The sequence below is a fragment of the Pipistrellus hanaki genome (assembly GCF_964339955.1).
Source record: "Pipistrellus hanaki genome assembly, chromosome: 2".
NCBI lineage: Eukaryota > Metazoa > Chordata > Mammalia > Chiroptera > Vespertilionidae > Pipistrellus > Pipistrellus hanaki.
Genome location: NC_140504.1, coordinates 148382405 through 148397656, shown reverse-complemented (window position 1 = coordinate 148397656; position 15252 = coordinate 148382405). Strand labels below are relative to the sequence as shown.

Sequence of the window (15252 nt, the reverse complement as noted above, 5' to 3'; positions counted from 1 at the left end):
AGTTAGAATGAAGTGATTATATTAAATACTCATTTTATTTATTATTTATTTATTTATTTATTTTACTCATTTTATTAATGTAAAAGATTTTCCCCACCTAAGGATAAATTAATATTATTATTTGTTTTTTATCACAGAAAAAAATTATATCCTTATTATATTAACTAGAGAGGCCTGGTGCATAGATTTGTGCATGGGTGGGGTCAGCCCATCCCAATCAGGGCTGATCTGACTGGGCCAGTCCGGGGTGGGGGGGAGGAAATGGGGAGGAAGAACTGAGGGTGATTGGTAGTCTGGCCCTGACCCCTGGTCAGACTCCCAGTAGAATTCCTGGTGGAGACAATTTGCATATTGGCCTTTAATTATATAGGATTATTATTGATATCTTACAATTACTAATGGAATGTCATGGATTAGAACATTATTTTATTTTTTAAATATAGTTTTATTGATTTCAGAGAAGAAGGGAGAAGAAGAGAGATATATAAACATCAATGATGAGAGAGAATAATTGATCAATTGATTCCTGCACACCCCCTACTGGGGATTGAGCAACCCAGGCAACCTGGGCATGTGCCCTTGACTGGAATGGAACAGTCTGCAGGCTGACACTCTATCCACTGAGCCAAACTGGCTAGGGCTGGATTAGAACATGTTATATTAGTCTGAATATGGTAAATTACCTATGAAAAAATTGTTAAATGTAAGAAGATACAGTAGATTCTTATTAATTAACATATGGTTCATTGACTGACAGCATACTTGGGGAGCTTATTAAAAATGTAGATTCTTAAGTCTCATGTCTGTCCTGAATCAGAATACACATGTGATTTGTATGCATGTTAATGTTTGAGATTCATTACTATAGATTATAGGATTAGTTACAAATTTAAATTACAATTTTCTTATATTTGTCTTTTGTATACTTAATGAAAATTTTCAAACTTGTGTTTTCAAAGGAATAATCACACTCTCTTTGGTGTTCTAAATTACACTAAGACTCCTGGAGGGAGTAGAAGACTTCGTTCTAATATATTAGAACCTCTAGTTGATATTGAAACCATTAACATGAGGTTAGATTGTGTTCAAGAACTACTTCAAGATGAGGAACTCTTCTTTGGACTTCAGTCAGGTAGATAAATGAATATTTATAAATAGAAATTATTGGAAAGATACATTGTCTTCTTATAAGGACACCAGTCAGATTAAAGCCCACTGTAATGATTTTATTACTTAACTTGATTACATCTGCAAAGATTTAATTTTAAAATAAGGACACATTCACAGATATGGGGATTTGGGACTTTAAAAGATCTTATTGAAGGGACACAATCCAACTCATAACATGAGGTAAGAAAATTGCCCATGGCACCTGGCTATTTGCTCACTGGCATGGCAGTGCAATGTTCTTCTTAAACTTGCAGGTGGAAGGACATTTTGTATGCCTTGTTCCTAATCCAGTTCCTGGTTTCTAGGAACTTGGTCTGTCTTTCATACCCCCATTTTTCAACCACCCTCCTGGTGTACTGGAAGTGTAAACTGAAATGACACATGAAAATCTGGAAGGCATTTATAGCCTGAACAATTTTTCTTCATTCCAGTTCCAAATACATTTAAATTTGTATAGTTCCTTAAAAATTCTGGCATTATATTGGCTGTGACTGTGCACTTCCAATGTTGTTGAATAAATTCACTTTTTCTATATATTCTAGTGTATTTAGTAAAACGTTGGGAAAGGTACAAAGAGGCCATTTTTAACTGGTAACTCTTTTCTTGTTCACAGAAACATCTTGTTGGCCTATCTATTCCTGGCATTCTGTGTAATACATAAGTGCCAGGAATATTGAAGTCATTTAATTATGTAATGCTAGTCAAGTTCCAACCATTTCTATGTTTCCTATATTGTGACAGTTTATAATTTATTGTAACATGTAAAAAGTGGGAGAACATTAACATAGAAAAGGGTAGGAGAGTAATTTTTATAGTTTATTAAAATATGAGAATCTAAAACTTATTTTAAAAGACCCATATTACTTTATTGTAGGTATTTTATAGGCATTAGGGATAAAAAGATAAGGAAGATTAAGTTATAAGTTTCTATTCTCAAGGATCTTAAATTCATGTTAGGGAAACAGACCTCCAAATATGTGATGCAGTGTGGTAAATGCAATCATTTTTTTAAAAAAAATTTTTTTTCATCTTTTTTAAAAAAATATATTTTATTGATTTTGTACAGAGAGAAAGGGAGAGAGATAGAGCGCTAGAAACATCGATGAGAGAGAGTCATCGATCAGCTGCCTCTTGCACACCCCCTACTGGGGATATGCCCACAACCAATGTACATGCCCTTGACCGGTATCGAACCCGGGACCCTTCAGTCCCCAAGCCGATGCTCTATCCATTGAGCCAAACCGGTCTCGGCGGTAAATGCAATCATAATTAAGTATTTTATGGGAACACATATGGGATTCACAAAGACAATATTTCAGCTCTGTCTTAAGAAAATAATAGGAATTTGACAACAAGAGAATCCTAGAAATGATATTCAAGACAAAGGGAGCATGTCTATGCAAGGTTTATTAATGTACATGAGATAACCAAAAATATGTTTAAATGTAGCAGGGATAAAGATCTGGTAGGAGTCCTATTGGCTGTGATCTTAAGCACTCATTACTTTGTAAGGTACACTTATTTTTCTGGGAAGTTGGAAAAGGTAGAGTTATACTTGTATTAATATAAAAGAGCTTGCTTTATTTAAGATATGGCTAGTTCTTATTTATGATTTGAAGCATTGGGGAATAGCAGGAAATGAGCCCTGGGGCTAGCTTATGAAGGACCTTTCTATAATACTATGACATTGGGATTTTGTCCTGCAGGACATAGGTAGCTGACAGTTCTAAACTGAGAGAGTAATATGAGCAAACCTTTATTTTAGAAACATTATTCTGGTTGTTGTGATAGATTTGGGGAGAGGAAGAAGGAAGAGACTGAAAAAGAGAAAGGCCAATCTAAGGACTTTAAGAGTCTAGTGGAATCACATGTAAAATGTCATAATTGAACAGTATAAGAGTAGAATAAGTAATATACTGAGCCTGTTTACTCTAATTTTTAAAAATAGTTCAAACATAATTAATTTATGGTAGAAGTGGTAAATTAGAAAACGGCACAGTGCTAAGAAGTAGGCACACTGGAAATTATCACAAGACTTGGTGGTTTGGACAGGAAGTGAGTGACATAAAAAGTTTTTTTTAAGATTCGTTTTTATTGATTTTTTTAGAGAAAGAGGAAGGGAGAGTGATTAAACAACAACCTGGGTATATTGAAAAGAGATTATAATTATCTATACATTTATTTTTATAGAATACTTTAAGCTGGAAAATGAATTGAGAAGAATAAAATAACAGTTTTAAACTCTGGTATGTTCAGGATACTGTATACACATTATCTCACTTAATCCTCATATCAACCCTAGGAGGTAGATGTCATTATCCACATTTAAAAGATGGAAGTAAGTTAACTTCTGGAAGATTACATGATTAGTGGTCCAAATATGCTTTTAAACTAATCGTTTTAAGTATCAGCAAGAAAAGTTAGAGATCTGAAAGGTGGGAAGAAAATTATAAGAAGCAACATCTAAAAGTTAGAGAAGTAGAATTTCATGAAGGAAGGGGTGATCAACAGTGTCAAATTTGGAAGACAGATTGTGAGTAATCAAAATTAAGAATTGACTATTTATTATTTTATTCCTGGCACATGAAGGATAGATAAAGACAACTAAAACAAGTAATATTTGTAGGTAGAATGGTTCTGGTTTATTATTTGAGGATACACAGTCTATATTTTAAACTAACAAAGTTCAAATGCTCATATCTTTTGTTTTAGTTATAGCAAGATTTCTTGATACGGAGCAGCTTCTTTCTGTTTTAGTCCAAATTCCAAAGCAAGACACGGTATGTTTATATATACATTATAGGTTATATTATTATTATACATTGTGATAAAACTTGTCTTAATGTAATGTAACAATTGGACATTATTAAAATGTTTTTGGAAAAGTGCTTCATTACTAATATCTAGGTTTTTTAAGGCCTTTAAAAGCAAAAAATTCTGACTAAACTAAATGTCCTCTGAAAAATCTTCAGTGTGGAATTGCTTGCCTAAGATGAGTTATATATTTCCCCTTAAGGATATTGATTTTAGTAAATGCAGTTTTCTGATCTTAAGTATTTACTGAGAAGAATAATGCTTAATTTTTTTTTTAATTTGAATTAACCCAAATGTCCTTTGTTTCCTTTTAAAAAAATATATATTTTTATTGATTTCAGAGAGGAAGGGAGAGGTAGAGAGAAAAAAACATCAAAGATGAGGAAGATCATTGATCAGCTGCCTTCTGTATGTCCCCTACTGGGGATTGAGCCCTTGACCAGAACTGAATCTGAGATCCTCCAGTCTGCAGGCTGACACTCTATGCACTGAGCCAAACCGGCAAGGGCCCAAATGCCTTTTCTTTCTATAAAATGTTTCTGACCATACTATTTAAAAAAAATAAAATTTCTTTATTGATTTCAGAGAGGAAGGGAGAGGGAGAGAGAGAGAAACATCAGTGATGAGAGAGAATCATTGATTGGCTGCCGTCTCCACGCCCCCTACTGGGGATTCAGTCCATAACCCGGGCATGTGCCCTTGGCTGGAATAGAACCTGGGACTTTTCAGTCTGCAGGCTGATGCTCTATCCACTGAGCCAAACTGGCTCGGGCTGACCATACTACTTAATGTATTAGGAAGTTTTGTGTTTTTCATTACAGACATCTAAAATTCTTTAATATTTGAAAATGTCAATATTAAACCAAAATTTTCAATTTTTATCTAAGTTTCTTTGCTTCATTTTGAATAACTTTTAATTTTTCTCAATTGATTTCAGATTGCCATATATGAATATTTGTAGTGTATGGTTCCTTTTTACATTAATTCAACAAGCGATTTTATTTTACCAAACATTGTGATAAGTGCTAGGGACACTAAAGAAGTAAATTTATACACCAAAGCAATTAATGATCCAGTGTGAGATTTAGGTTTAAAAAAAGGCAATTACAGCATAGTATATCAAGAACTATTAGACATCTGATATTTTATGCTATTTGAAAACTAACAAGTTAGCCTAACACAGTTTCATAGATGCTGACAGAAGACATGAGAGTCCTGGGTCAGGCAGAAAGGACTTGCTTGAGTACTCATAACTATAGCAGTAGCCAGAGCATCAGCATTTTCTTGCATATACACACAGAAAACTGCACAAAACAAAATTCAGTGCTCATTGATTTATCACAAAGTGAATATCCATGTAATGACTACTCTGGTAAAGAGATAGAAACTGTATTACTTCAAAAATGCCCTTTGCTCCTTCCCATTTTATTTTCTACCTCTTTCAAAAATCCCTCAAATTTTTTTTATAATTTAATTTTGCCTATTTTAAATCTTTACATACTACCGTGTTTCCCTGAAAATAAGACATCTTCTGAAAATAAGACCTACTTACAAGTTTCCTTCTGAGTGAAATATAAGGCATCCCCCTGAAAATAAGGCCCCCCCTAGGCTAAACATGAGAGATTTGGTCCACTGATTCTGAAAGAAATGGAGTCACAAGAAATTCACCAGGAAATTCAGGAATTGGATTGTTATGATGATGTTCCAGAAGATGATGACATGATTCTCATTGAATAAATGAGTAAATTCTTGAAACTGTAGGATTCACAGTTTGTCTGGTTTGTGTTGACAACTACTGTACTACCGTACCGTATACAGGTAATAAATTTCCTTTATTTTCATTTAACAATAAATGTGTACCGTATTCTTCTTCATGGAAAAATAAGACATCCCCCAAAAATAAGACCTAGCGCATCTTTGGGAGCAAAAATTAATATAAGACACTGTCTTATTTTCGGGGATACAGGGTAGATTACTCACTCAATTTTTATTTTTTATATCTGAATTCTTTTAATCAATATTATGTTTGTGAGATTTAATCATGTTGTATGTAGATATAGCTCATTTATTTCTATTGTGAAATAATATTTCATTGTATGAATATGCCATTATTCCTTTCACTGTTGTTTGACTTTTTGAGTTGTTAACAGTTTTTGGAAATTAGAACTAATTCTGATAAACCATATCAATTGTTTACACACTTTTACTGGGATCATACTTAGAAGTGGAATTTTGGGATCATGGAGAATGTATATCTTCATCTTCAGGAGATAATGACAAAATATTTGCCAAAATGTTTTTCTTTTTTCTTTTTTTTTTTTTTTTTAAAATATATTTTATTGATTTTTTACAGAGAGGAAGGGAGAGGGGATAGAGAGCCAGAAACATCGATGAGAGAGAAACATCGACCAGCTGCCCTTGCACACCCCCCACCGGGGATGTGCCCGCAACCAATGTACATGCCCTTGACCGGAATCGAACCTGAGACCTTTCAGTCCGCAGACTGACGCTCTACCACTGAGCCAAACCGGCTTCGGCATGCCAAAATGTTTTTCACAATCATTGCACAACTTATATTTTTAGCAGTCTATGAAAATTCTCATTGTTCTTTAACAAAATGTGATATTGTCAGTTTAAAACTCTTAGGCACAGAAATTGGCAAATAATGGTATTTTATTGTGGTTTTAATTTACATTTTTCTATTACTAAAGATGAACATAGACCACTTTCAAATGTACATAGACCACTTGAATACTTACTTTTGTGAAAGTCTTATTCAAGTCTCTTGCTCATTTTCCTCTAGAGTTGTTTTTCTTCTTTTGTGACTTGTAGAATTTCTTTTTATATTTTAGACTAGTGGCCCATTGCAAGAAATTCGTGCACATTAAAAGGAGATTAATTAGAGGAAATATTTTAATATTGATATTTGTCCTTTATAATAGAAGTGTTAGAGATGAAAGAAAATTAGTAAAATGTATATGAAACCCTTTCTCCTGTCAGAGTCTGGGGCACACCACAGGACCCAGAGTCAAGTCTCCCTACCCCCACATGTGCCTCAAAATCACCTGAGACCTAGACCTGGCTGGCCCCCCCATTGGGCTAGATCCAGACCCACTGGTCCCAACCTTGTCAAGCCCCGCCAGGCTGGGGGCGCAGCCTCAAGTCCCCTGGCCTGCAACCAGGGTTGGGGGTATGACCTGAGGTCCACCAGCCTAGGCTGCGGGGGGGAGTGTGGCCTGAGGTCCCCCATCAAGCCCCGCCAGGCAGGGGACACAGCTTCAGGTCCCCCGGCCTGTTGCTGGGAAGGGGCCACAGCCTGAGGTCCCCCATCAAGCCCTGCTGGGCAGGGGACACGGCCTGAGGTCACCTGGCCTGGGGTGAGGGGAGCAGCCTGAGGTCCCCTGGCCCAGCACTGGGGCAGGGAAGGGTGCACCTTGAGGTCCCCCGTCAATCCCTGCTGAGTGGGGGGTGCGGTCTGAGGTTCCCTGTCAAGCCCCACGGGGGTGGGGGAGCCGCAGCCTCAGGTCCCTGCTGATTGCTAATTAAGGCTTCTTACGGGAACTTGGCCTCTACTGTGGGTGTAGCCATCTTGTGTTACTGAAGCCATGCCTCCGCTGTGGGAGCTTCCATCTTTGTGGTGGAGTGATGGTCTATTTGCATTTTTCCTCTTTATTATATAGGATATGAGTCCTTTATTGGTTCTTTGTTGCAGTTATCTTTTCCCACTTTTTAGTTTGCTTTTCCCACTCAATATTGTGGTATAGATGCTGTTGGTGTACTAGTCACAACCCCTTGGCATTCACTTTTGTATAAGAAAGGCTTCTTATTGCAAGTAGCTGACACTGCCTGAGGACTCTCTCTGGCTACAGGAGAGAACAGAGTCGTTGCTCTGGCAATAGGTTATAACCAATACTGATCAGGAGTAGGTGAATAAAAATTCATTTTTCTTACCTGTGGAGATAGCTTCTGAAGCTTATCTTGTACCATCTCTGACAGGTCTGAGCCATAGTACCATGCAGCAGTAACTGGATCATCAAGGCATCCTCTTGTGCTGTCCTCCTCTTCCCTTCTCACTTCTGCTTACTGAAGTGATTTTTCAAATACATTATTTGCCCTTAAATTCTAGTTTCTCAAACTTGGCTTTTGGAGAACTGGTCCTGAGTCAGTGATATATTTTGATGAATAGAAACTTTTAATTTAAATGTAGTCTAGTTTGTGTTTTTCCCTTTGTAGTTAGTATTTGTTGTATCCTGACTAAGAAGTTTTTACCTAACCCAATGTTTTGATTGCACCCATTGGATTTTAACTTATGGAGGTGACTGAGTGATGATACGGTAAGGCTGTCATTAAAAATTTTTTATTACTGAGAAGAGGGAGCATGCCACACAAGATCACATGGGAAAATGTTAGGGTTGGTCAGGAGTCAAAAGGAGTGAGGGGAAAACATTGCAAAAATCTTTATTAAAATGGGAAGTTATTAGGTGGAAGAATCCCCTGTTGGGTAGAATATAAAACATAGATGTTGGAGTTTGTGGTTAGAGGCCTTGTAATACGATTTTTGTGCATCCATAAAAGCCAAGACCATAGGGGAGATGTAAACAATTTTGGCCATTGTTAGCCTCTGTGATGAATGGATGCCAAGTCATTAATTAACTGATTCAAACCAACAGGTAATGAAGATATTCTTCTTTGTTATATTCCTGATGTTTTATTGCTTTTTTAATATTTAGATTTACAATCTGCCTGGGATTGATTTTTATATGTGGTATGAGGAAATGACCACATTTCATTTTTCTCCCTATAGATTCATAATTTTATTGACATCATTTGTGGAAAAGACTGTCCTTTCTCCCACCTTTGTCATAAATCAATACACAAAATTTATTGGGTTTATTTCTAGTCTCCATTTGGTTTCAATGGTCTCTGTCTGTCCTTATGCAAATATCACAGTTTTTTAGTTACTCTTAACTATTAGAAATTGATTTTTGTTAGATTTAATTCTTTTACCTTGTTCTTATATAAAGTTGTTTTGGCTATTTTTGGAAGATGTTTTCCTTGGGTGATAGTAATAATAGTTGTCTTGTGTTTGATGAATTTTATTTATTTTTAATCTTCCAGTTTCAGAGATCCATTATAAGAGAGCATGAGATAACTTGTTTTAGGGCCACAATCCTACATTTTGGTATTTCTTTTAAATTGACCCATCTGATGACAGAACAGTTAAGATATTATGTGTACAATGGGGAAAAAAGTCAGAAGATTTCAAAAAGAAACAGTGCCATATTAATTACTATTATATCTTAATAGTAATATACCTAAAGTTTTTTCAGAATTGGTAAAGTAGTCCATCCATGAGAACTTTCTCATTTCCTCAGGTTTAGTACCACTTTAGAGATTGCTCTATGATTTAACTTCTAAAATATTTATTTATAAAATTTAGGATGCTGGTGTTTTATTTTGAAAAACTAAGTCATTTGGGCCACTGGAATTATGAAAATTATTTTATTTGAACAAATAGGAATCAATAAGGGAAATTTGTGTTGTTTTGTAATTATCTGGGTTGTTTGGATTCAGCTTTATAAAATATAATCTATTCAGAAATGCTCTTTTTGCCTTTTTCAATTAATCCTTTTGCTCAGAATTGAACTGTATTTCCCATCACTACTATGGGTTAAGGTAGATCAAGGAGCTTAAATAGAAATGAAAATTGGGTACAATGATGTGAACTCTTTTTAATTGACTTTCAGGAGACTAGTGCGCTAGTCTTACTATGATAGATCAGTAATTTCTAAACAGTGTTTAGGCTGGCAGGTATCTTGGCTTGATTGATATACAAAAAATATATGAAATACTATAAGCATAGAATGTTTTAGAGGAAAACATATTTTTTGAAAAGTACATTTTTGTATTAAATATTTATGGTATTCACATTTGGATTTTTATTTTAATAGGTTAATGCAGCTGAATCAAAAATAACAAATTTAATATACCTAAAACATACCTTAGAACTTGTGGATCCTTTAAAGGTAATTTATGTGTGTGTGTATTGTACAAAACATGTCTAGTAATCTGTATTTTTAAACTTTTTGTTTTGCAGAAATTTCAAACTCAGAGAAAATTGTAAGAATAGTATAACTTGTCGAAACCAGTTTGGCTCAGCGGTAGAGCATCGGTCTGCGGACTGAAAGGTCCCAGGTTTGATTCCTGTCAAGGGCATGTACGTTGGTTGCAGGCACATCCCCAGTAGGGGGCGTGCAAGAGGCAGCTGGTCGATGTTTCTCTCTCATCAACATTTCTAGCTATCTCTCTCCCTTCCTCTCTGTAAAAAAAAAAAAAAATCAATAAAATATATTTTTTAAAAAAAGAATAGTATAACTAATTCCCATATTCTCTATCTTTACATGCACAACACATACACGTAGTATAACTATTATAATTTTTTGAATTTCAGATATGCTGTTTCATTTTAAAAAAAATTTTTTTTTAATTTATTTCAGAGAGGATGTGAGAGGGAGAGAGAGATAGAAACAATGATGAGAGAGAATCATTGATTGGCTTGCTCTTGTATGTCCCCTACTTAGGATGTAGCCTTTAACCTGGACATGTGCTCTTGATTGGAATTAAACCTGGGACCCTTCAGTCCACAGGCTGACACTCTATCCACTGAGCCAAAACAGCTAGGGCCTTACTATTACTATTTTTACTGAGTTATTTGAAAATAAGTTATAGAACCTAAATACTAAAGTGTTTATCTCCTAAGAACAAAAATGTTCCTTTTACCAAAAACATATGATTATAAAATTCAGGATATGTAGCATTAGTAGACTACTGTTATATAATGAAAAATGTTAGGATTTTATATACTCCTTTACATTGAAACGTTTCTCTGCATTTCTTTGTTATGATATTGACATTTTGAAGAGGAAGGGCCAGTTGTTTTATGATATTCATTAATTTGTTTGATTATTTATTCACTAGAGGCCCGGTGCACAAAATTCCTGCATGGGGGTAGGGGAGGTTGTCCCTCAGCCTAGCCTGCACCCTCTCCAATCTGGGACATCCCTCTCACAATCCAGGACTGCTGGCTCCCAACTGCTCGCTTTCCTGCCTTCTTGATTGCACCTAACCACTTCTGCCTGCCAGCCTGATCGTCCCCTAACCACTCCCATGCCAGCCTGATTGATGTCTAACTGCTCCCCTGACAGCCAGTTTGCCCCCAACTTTCCTCCTCTGCCGGCCTGGTCACCCCTAACTGCCCTTCCCTGCCGAGTTGATTGCCTTCAACTGCCCTCCCTTGCAGGCCTGGCCCCTCTCAACTGCCCTCCCTTGCAGGCCTGGTGCCTCCCAAATGCCCTCCCCTGCTGGCAATCTTGTGTCCACATAGGGGCAGGATCTTTGACCACATGGGGGCAGCCATATTGTCTGTTGGAGTGATGGTCAATTTGCATATTACTATTTTATTAGATAGGATAGAGGCCTGGTGCATGGGTGGGGGTCAGCTGGTTTGCCTGAAGGGTGTCCTGGATCAGGATGGGCGTTCCCTTGGGGCATGGGGCAGCCTGAGTGAGGGGCCTGTGGTGGTTTGCAGACTGGCCACACCCCCCAGTGACCCAAGTGGAGGTCCTGGTATCTGGGATTTATTTACCTTCTACAATTGAACCTTTGTAGCCTGAAGCGGAGCCAAGCCTCCTACTCGCTCAGTGGTGGCAGTTTGGATTTGTTTACCTTGATGTAGTATTACAGAATAAAATTGAAATTTTGTAGCCTTGAGTGAACTTGCTTAGGTTGGCAAGGGCAGGCAGAAAGTTTGGCTTCCTCCTTTGCCAGGGAAGCGCCTCCCTCCTGCTCTCTGTGGCTTTAGCCATCTTGCTTGGGTTTATTTGCATACTCGCTTTGATTGGCTGGTGGGTGTGACTTGTGGAGCAGAGTGATGGTTAATTTGCATATTATTCTTTTATTAGGTAGGATGGTTAAATTCAGCTTATGCATATTGGCAGTTATACTCTATAAAAATGTATCTTTCTCATGATGATGTCATTTCCCTATTTTTAAAGTTATAAGTAATGTTTGAAGAAATACTTTGAGACTGTAAATATCCATTTTCTCATCAGACTTTTACTCATTGATTTTAGTATTTATTGCAACTCTCTCTTTGTTTTTTAATCCTCACCCAAGCTAATTTTTCCATTGATTTTTAGAAAGAGTGGAAGGGAAGGGGAGAGACAGAGAGAGAAACATCAATGTGAGAGAGATACATCAATTGGTTGCCTGCTGCATGCGCCCTGCCCAGGGATCCAGCCTGCAAACGAGGTACATGCCCTTAATGGGAATCAAACTGGGGACCCTTTAGTCTGCAGGGGGACGTTCTATCCACTGAGCCAAATGGGTTAGGATGCAACTCTTACCAAAGTAATTGCTACTCTGTTGTTCACAAAATGGTGATTTTCTTATCAATTTTTAAATACTATACTGTGTAAAATATTTTTAAAATGAAAGTGGCAAAAAGAACTCTTTTAAAAGAAAAAATAATGAAAAATATGGAACAATTGTTATAGAGTTCATTCTTGTAAATATATAATAAAAGCAATTTGGCAAAATATTTCAAAATCATTGTCATCTTTCTTAGAATGAAAGTGTTATAGTAATAAATCTTCTCCCCAAATTGATATATTTGATTAAACAAATTTCAAATTTTGTTATTTCAAAGGCAAAGTAAAAGCCAAAGAACTTCAGGAAAAATTTATAGTGAAGGGAAGACAAAATATTAATTTCGATAATCATAAGAGTTGTATAATTTTAAAGAAAATACTGGAATGACAGTGGAAATAAGGAAAATGACTTCAAAATAAAAATCAAAGTGCAACTTACTGCTATTGAGAGAACAGTGAGACAGGCAACTACATAGCTGGCAGGAATACAGATTGAACATCTTTTACAGGAAATTTTTGAGACAAGTTTTTTTTTTGTTTGTTTTGTTTTTAAATCTGGTAATACTACATCTAGAAATCTGTCTGAAATATCTCTTAAGAAATGTTGACCAAGATTTATGCCTAGTGATGGTAATTGCAGCATTATTTATATTAGAAATTATAAGAAGCCTAGAACTCCAATAACTAGGCAGGGGTCTTCAAACTCCGGCCCGCGGGCCACATACGGCCCGCAGAGGAGTCTGATCCGGCCCGCCAGGTTTTTTGGGCAGTGAGCGCAGCCGAGGTGTTACAGTAGGAATTAGTAGTTCATATAGTCCGGCCCTCCAGCTCTCTGAGGGACCGTGATCTGGCCCCCACTTTAAAAAGTTTGAGGACCCCTGAGAGACAACTTGCTTCCTTCAGGGTGGAATAAATATTAAGAATTATTTAAAATTGTCACTATAAAAGTTTTTTAAATGCTTATCATATAGTATTAAGTGAAGGAGAAAAGGAACATACGATGATTTTTTTTTTAAAAGAGGTGACAAGAAATGTACCATAATATTTAGATTATTTATCTTTGGAAGGGTGGTAGAATTATGAGTGATTTAAAAGTTTTCCTGAGATTTTTAGTTTTTGTCAGTGTATAAATGTTATATTTTATTAATAAACAAAAAAATATTGCCATTGCCTCACAGCACTTTTACTGTTTTGTCTTCCTGTGTTATTTACTCAAGTAATGAAATTTATAGTAACCATTGAGCAAAATAAAATCCAAACTTTTACCATATAAGAATGGAGAAATTGCTCTATTTTTTAATATACAGAGCACTTTTTTTTAGTTTAATGTAAATTTAATGCAAATTTTAGAATTTTATGTTCATTACTCCGAATGTATAATGATAGCTGCTTACCTACCTCTGATAAGTAGTGGGTATTAACAGTTAGTTGGGAGACAAGAAAAATAAGTCATAATAATGAAGCAATGGAGGCCACTTATTGGACCTATGCTCTTAATATGGAAAATGGGAAAGATACCATCTGTCTTCACCTACATATCTAAAATATGTTTTATGAGTATATAAGTGAGAAGATGAAGCAAGAAAGCACTTGCTAAGCTTTAAAGTATTGAAAAAATGTAAGATGCAATGTGTGAATAATGTCATAATTCATTATCCTTAACTATCTTTATTTTATTTAATAGATTGCTCTGGAGAACTGTAATACACCTTTATTAAGAGCTTACTATGGTTCCTTGGAAGATAAAAGGTCTTTGTCACTCAATTGTTAATCAAATATCAGATTATTCCTCTTTTCCTGATTGTCACTAATTTTTAAGAATTCTGTATTTTGTAGGATAATTACATGAGCTTTAGTTAATAAACTATTAAACTTTAAACTATTTAACTTTAAACTTTAAACTTTAAACTATTCTTCGATTCTAACTATACATTTTACCTTGTAAATACCAATAAGTAGAGCAATATCATGTTAATGGACAATTAGAGTAGCATTAAAAATCATACACAATTTTAATATATATTTTTAGCCATTTTCTTATGGAAAGACTTACAAATATAAAAATATTAGAAGCCTGGTGCACAAAATTTGTGCATGGTGAGGGGGTCCCCTCAGCCCAGCTTAACCCTCTCCAATCTGGGACCCCTCGGGAATGTCCTAAATTGACAATCGGACATACCTCTCACAATCCTGGACTGCTGGCTCCTAATCACTCACTTGCCTGCCTGCCTGCCTGGTCACCACTAACTGCCCCCTCCCTTCTGGCCTGATTGCCCCGCACTGCCTCTGTGTGGCAGCCTGATTGCCCCTAACTGCCCCTCCCCTGCCAGTCTGGTCACCCCTAATTCCCCCACTGCCAGCCACATTGCCCCCAACTTCTCCCTCCCTGCCAGCCTGGTCGACCCTAACTGCCCCCTCTGCTGGCTTGCTCACTCCCAACTGCACCCCCCTACTGGTCTGGTTGCCCCCAACTGCCCCCCTCTGCTGGCCTGGTCGCCCCTCACGGCCCCCCCCTCCCCACCCCTACCGGCCTGCTGTTCAGTTGTTTGGTCATCCCTCACTAACCCCCCTGCTAACCTGGTCATAGGCAGCTATCTTGTGAGAGTGTCATGGTTAATTTACATATTACATTTTTATTTTATATAAGATAATTTCTCTTTTGTTAAATCATGAAGGGCCTAATATAACCAAAAATAGTAGACATGAATACTGAATAAGATCTAAATACAATTTAATTTTAATATTGTTTATAGCAGTAGCACCTTGGTTCTTGACCAAAAAATCTTGATACTTAAGAACTGTTATTTCATTGATTTAAGATTCAGATCTTATGTAAGCC

The 15252-nt window shown here is 36.4% G+C and overlaps 1 protein-coding gene across 1 annotated transcript in view; it reads left to right on the top strand.

Annotated features, from left to right (window-relative positions):
• The window catches only part of MSH4 (mutS homolog 4), a gene marked incomplete at its 3' end in the record, with an annotated part of 57581 nt that overhangs the window by 19426 nt on the left and 22903 nt on the right, over positions 1 to 15252 (top strand). Inside the window, 4 exon segments of the mRNA XM_084873812.1 lie at positions 960 to 1132; positions 3883 to 3950; positions 9936 to 10010; positions 14098 to 14162. Of these exon segments, the coding sequence (XP_084729938.1) occupies positions 960 to 1132; positions 3883 to 3950; positions 9936 to 10010; positions 14098 to 14162 (381 nt within the window).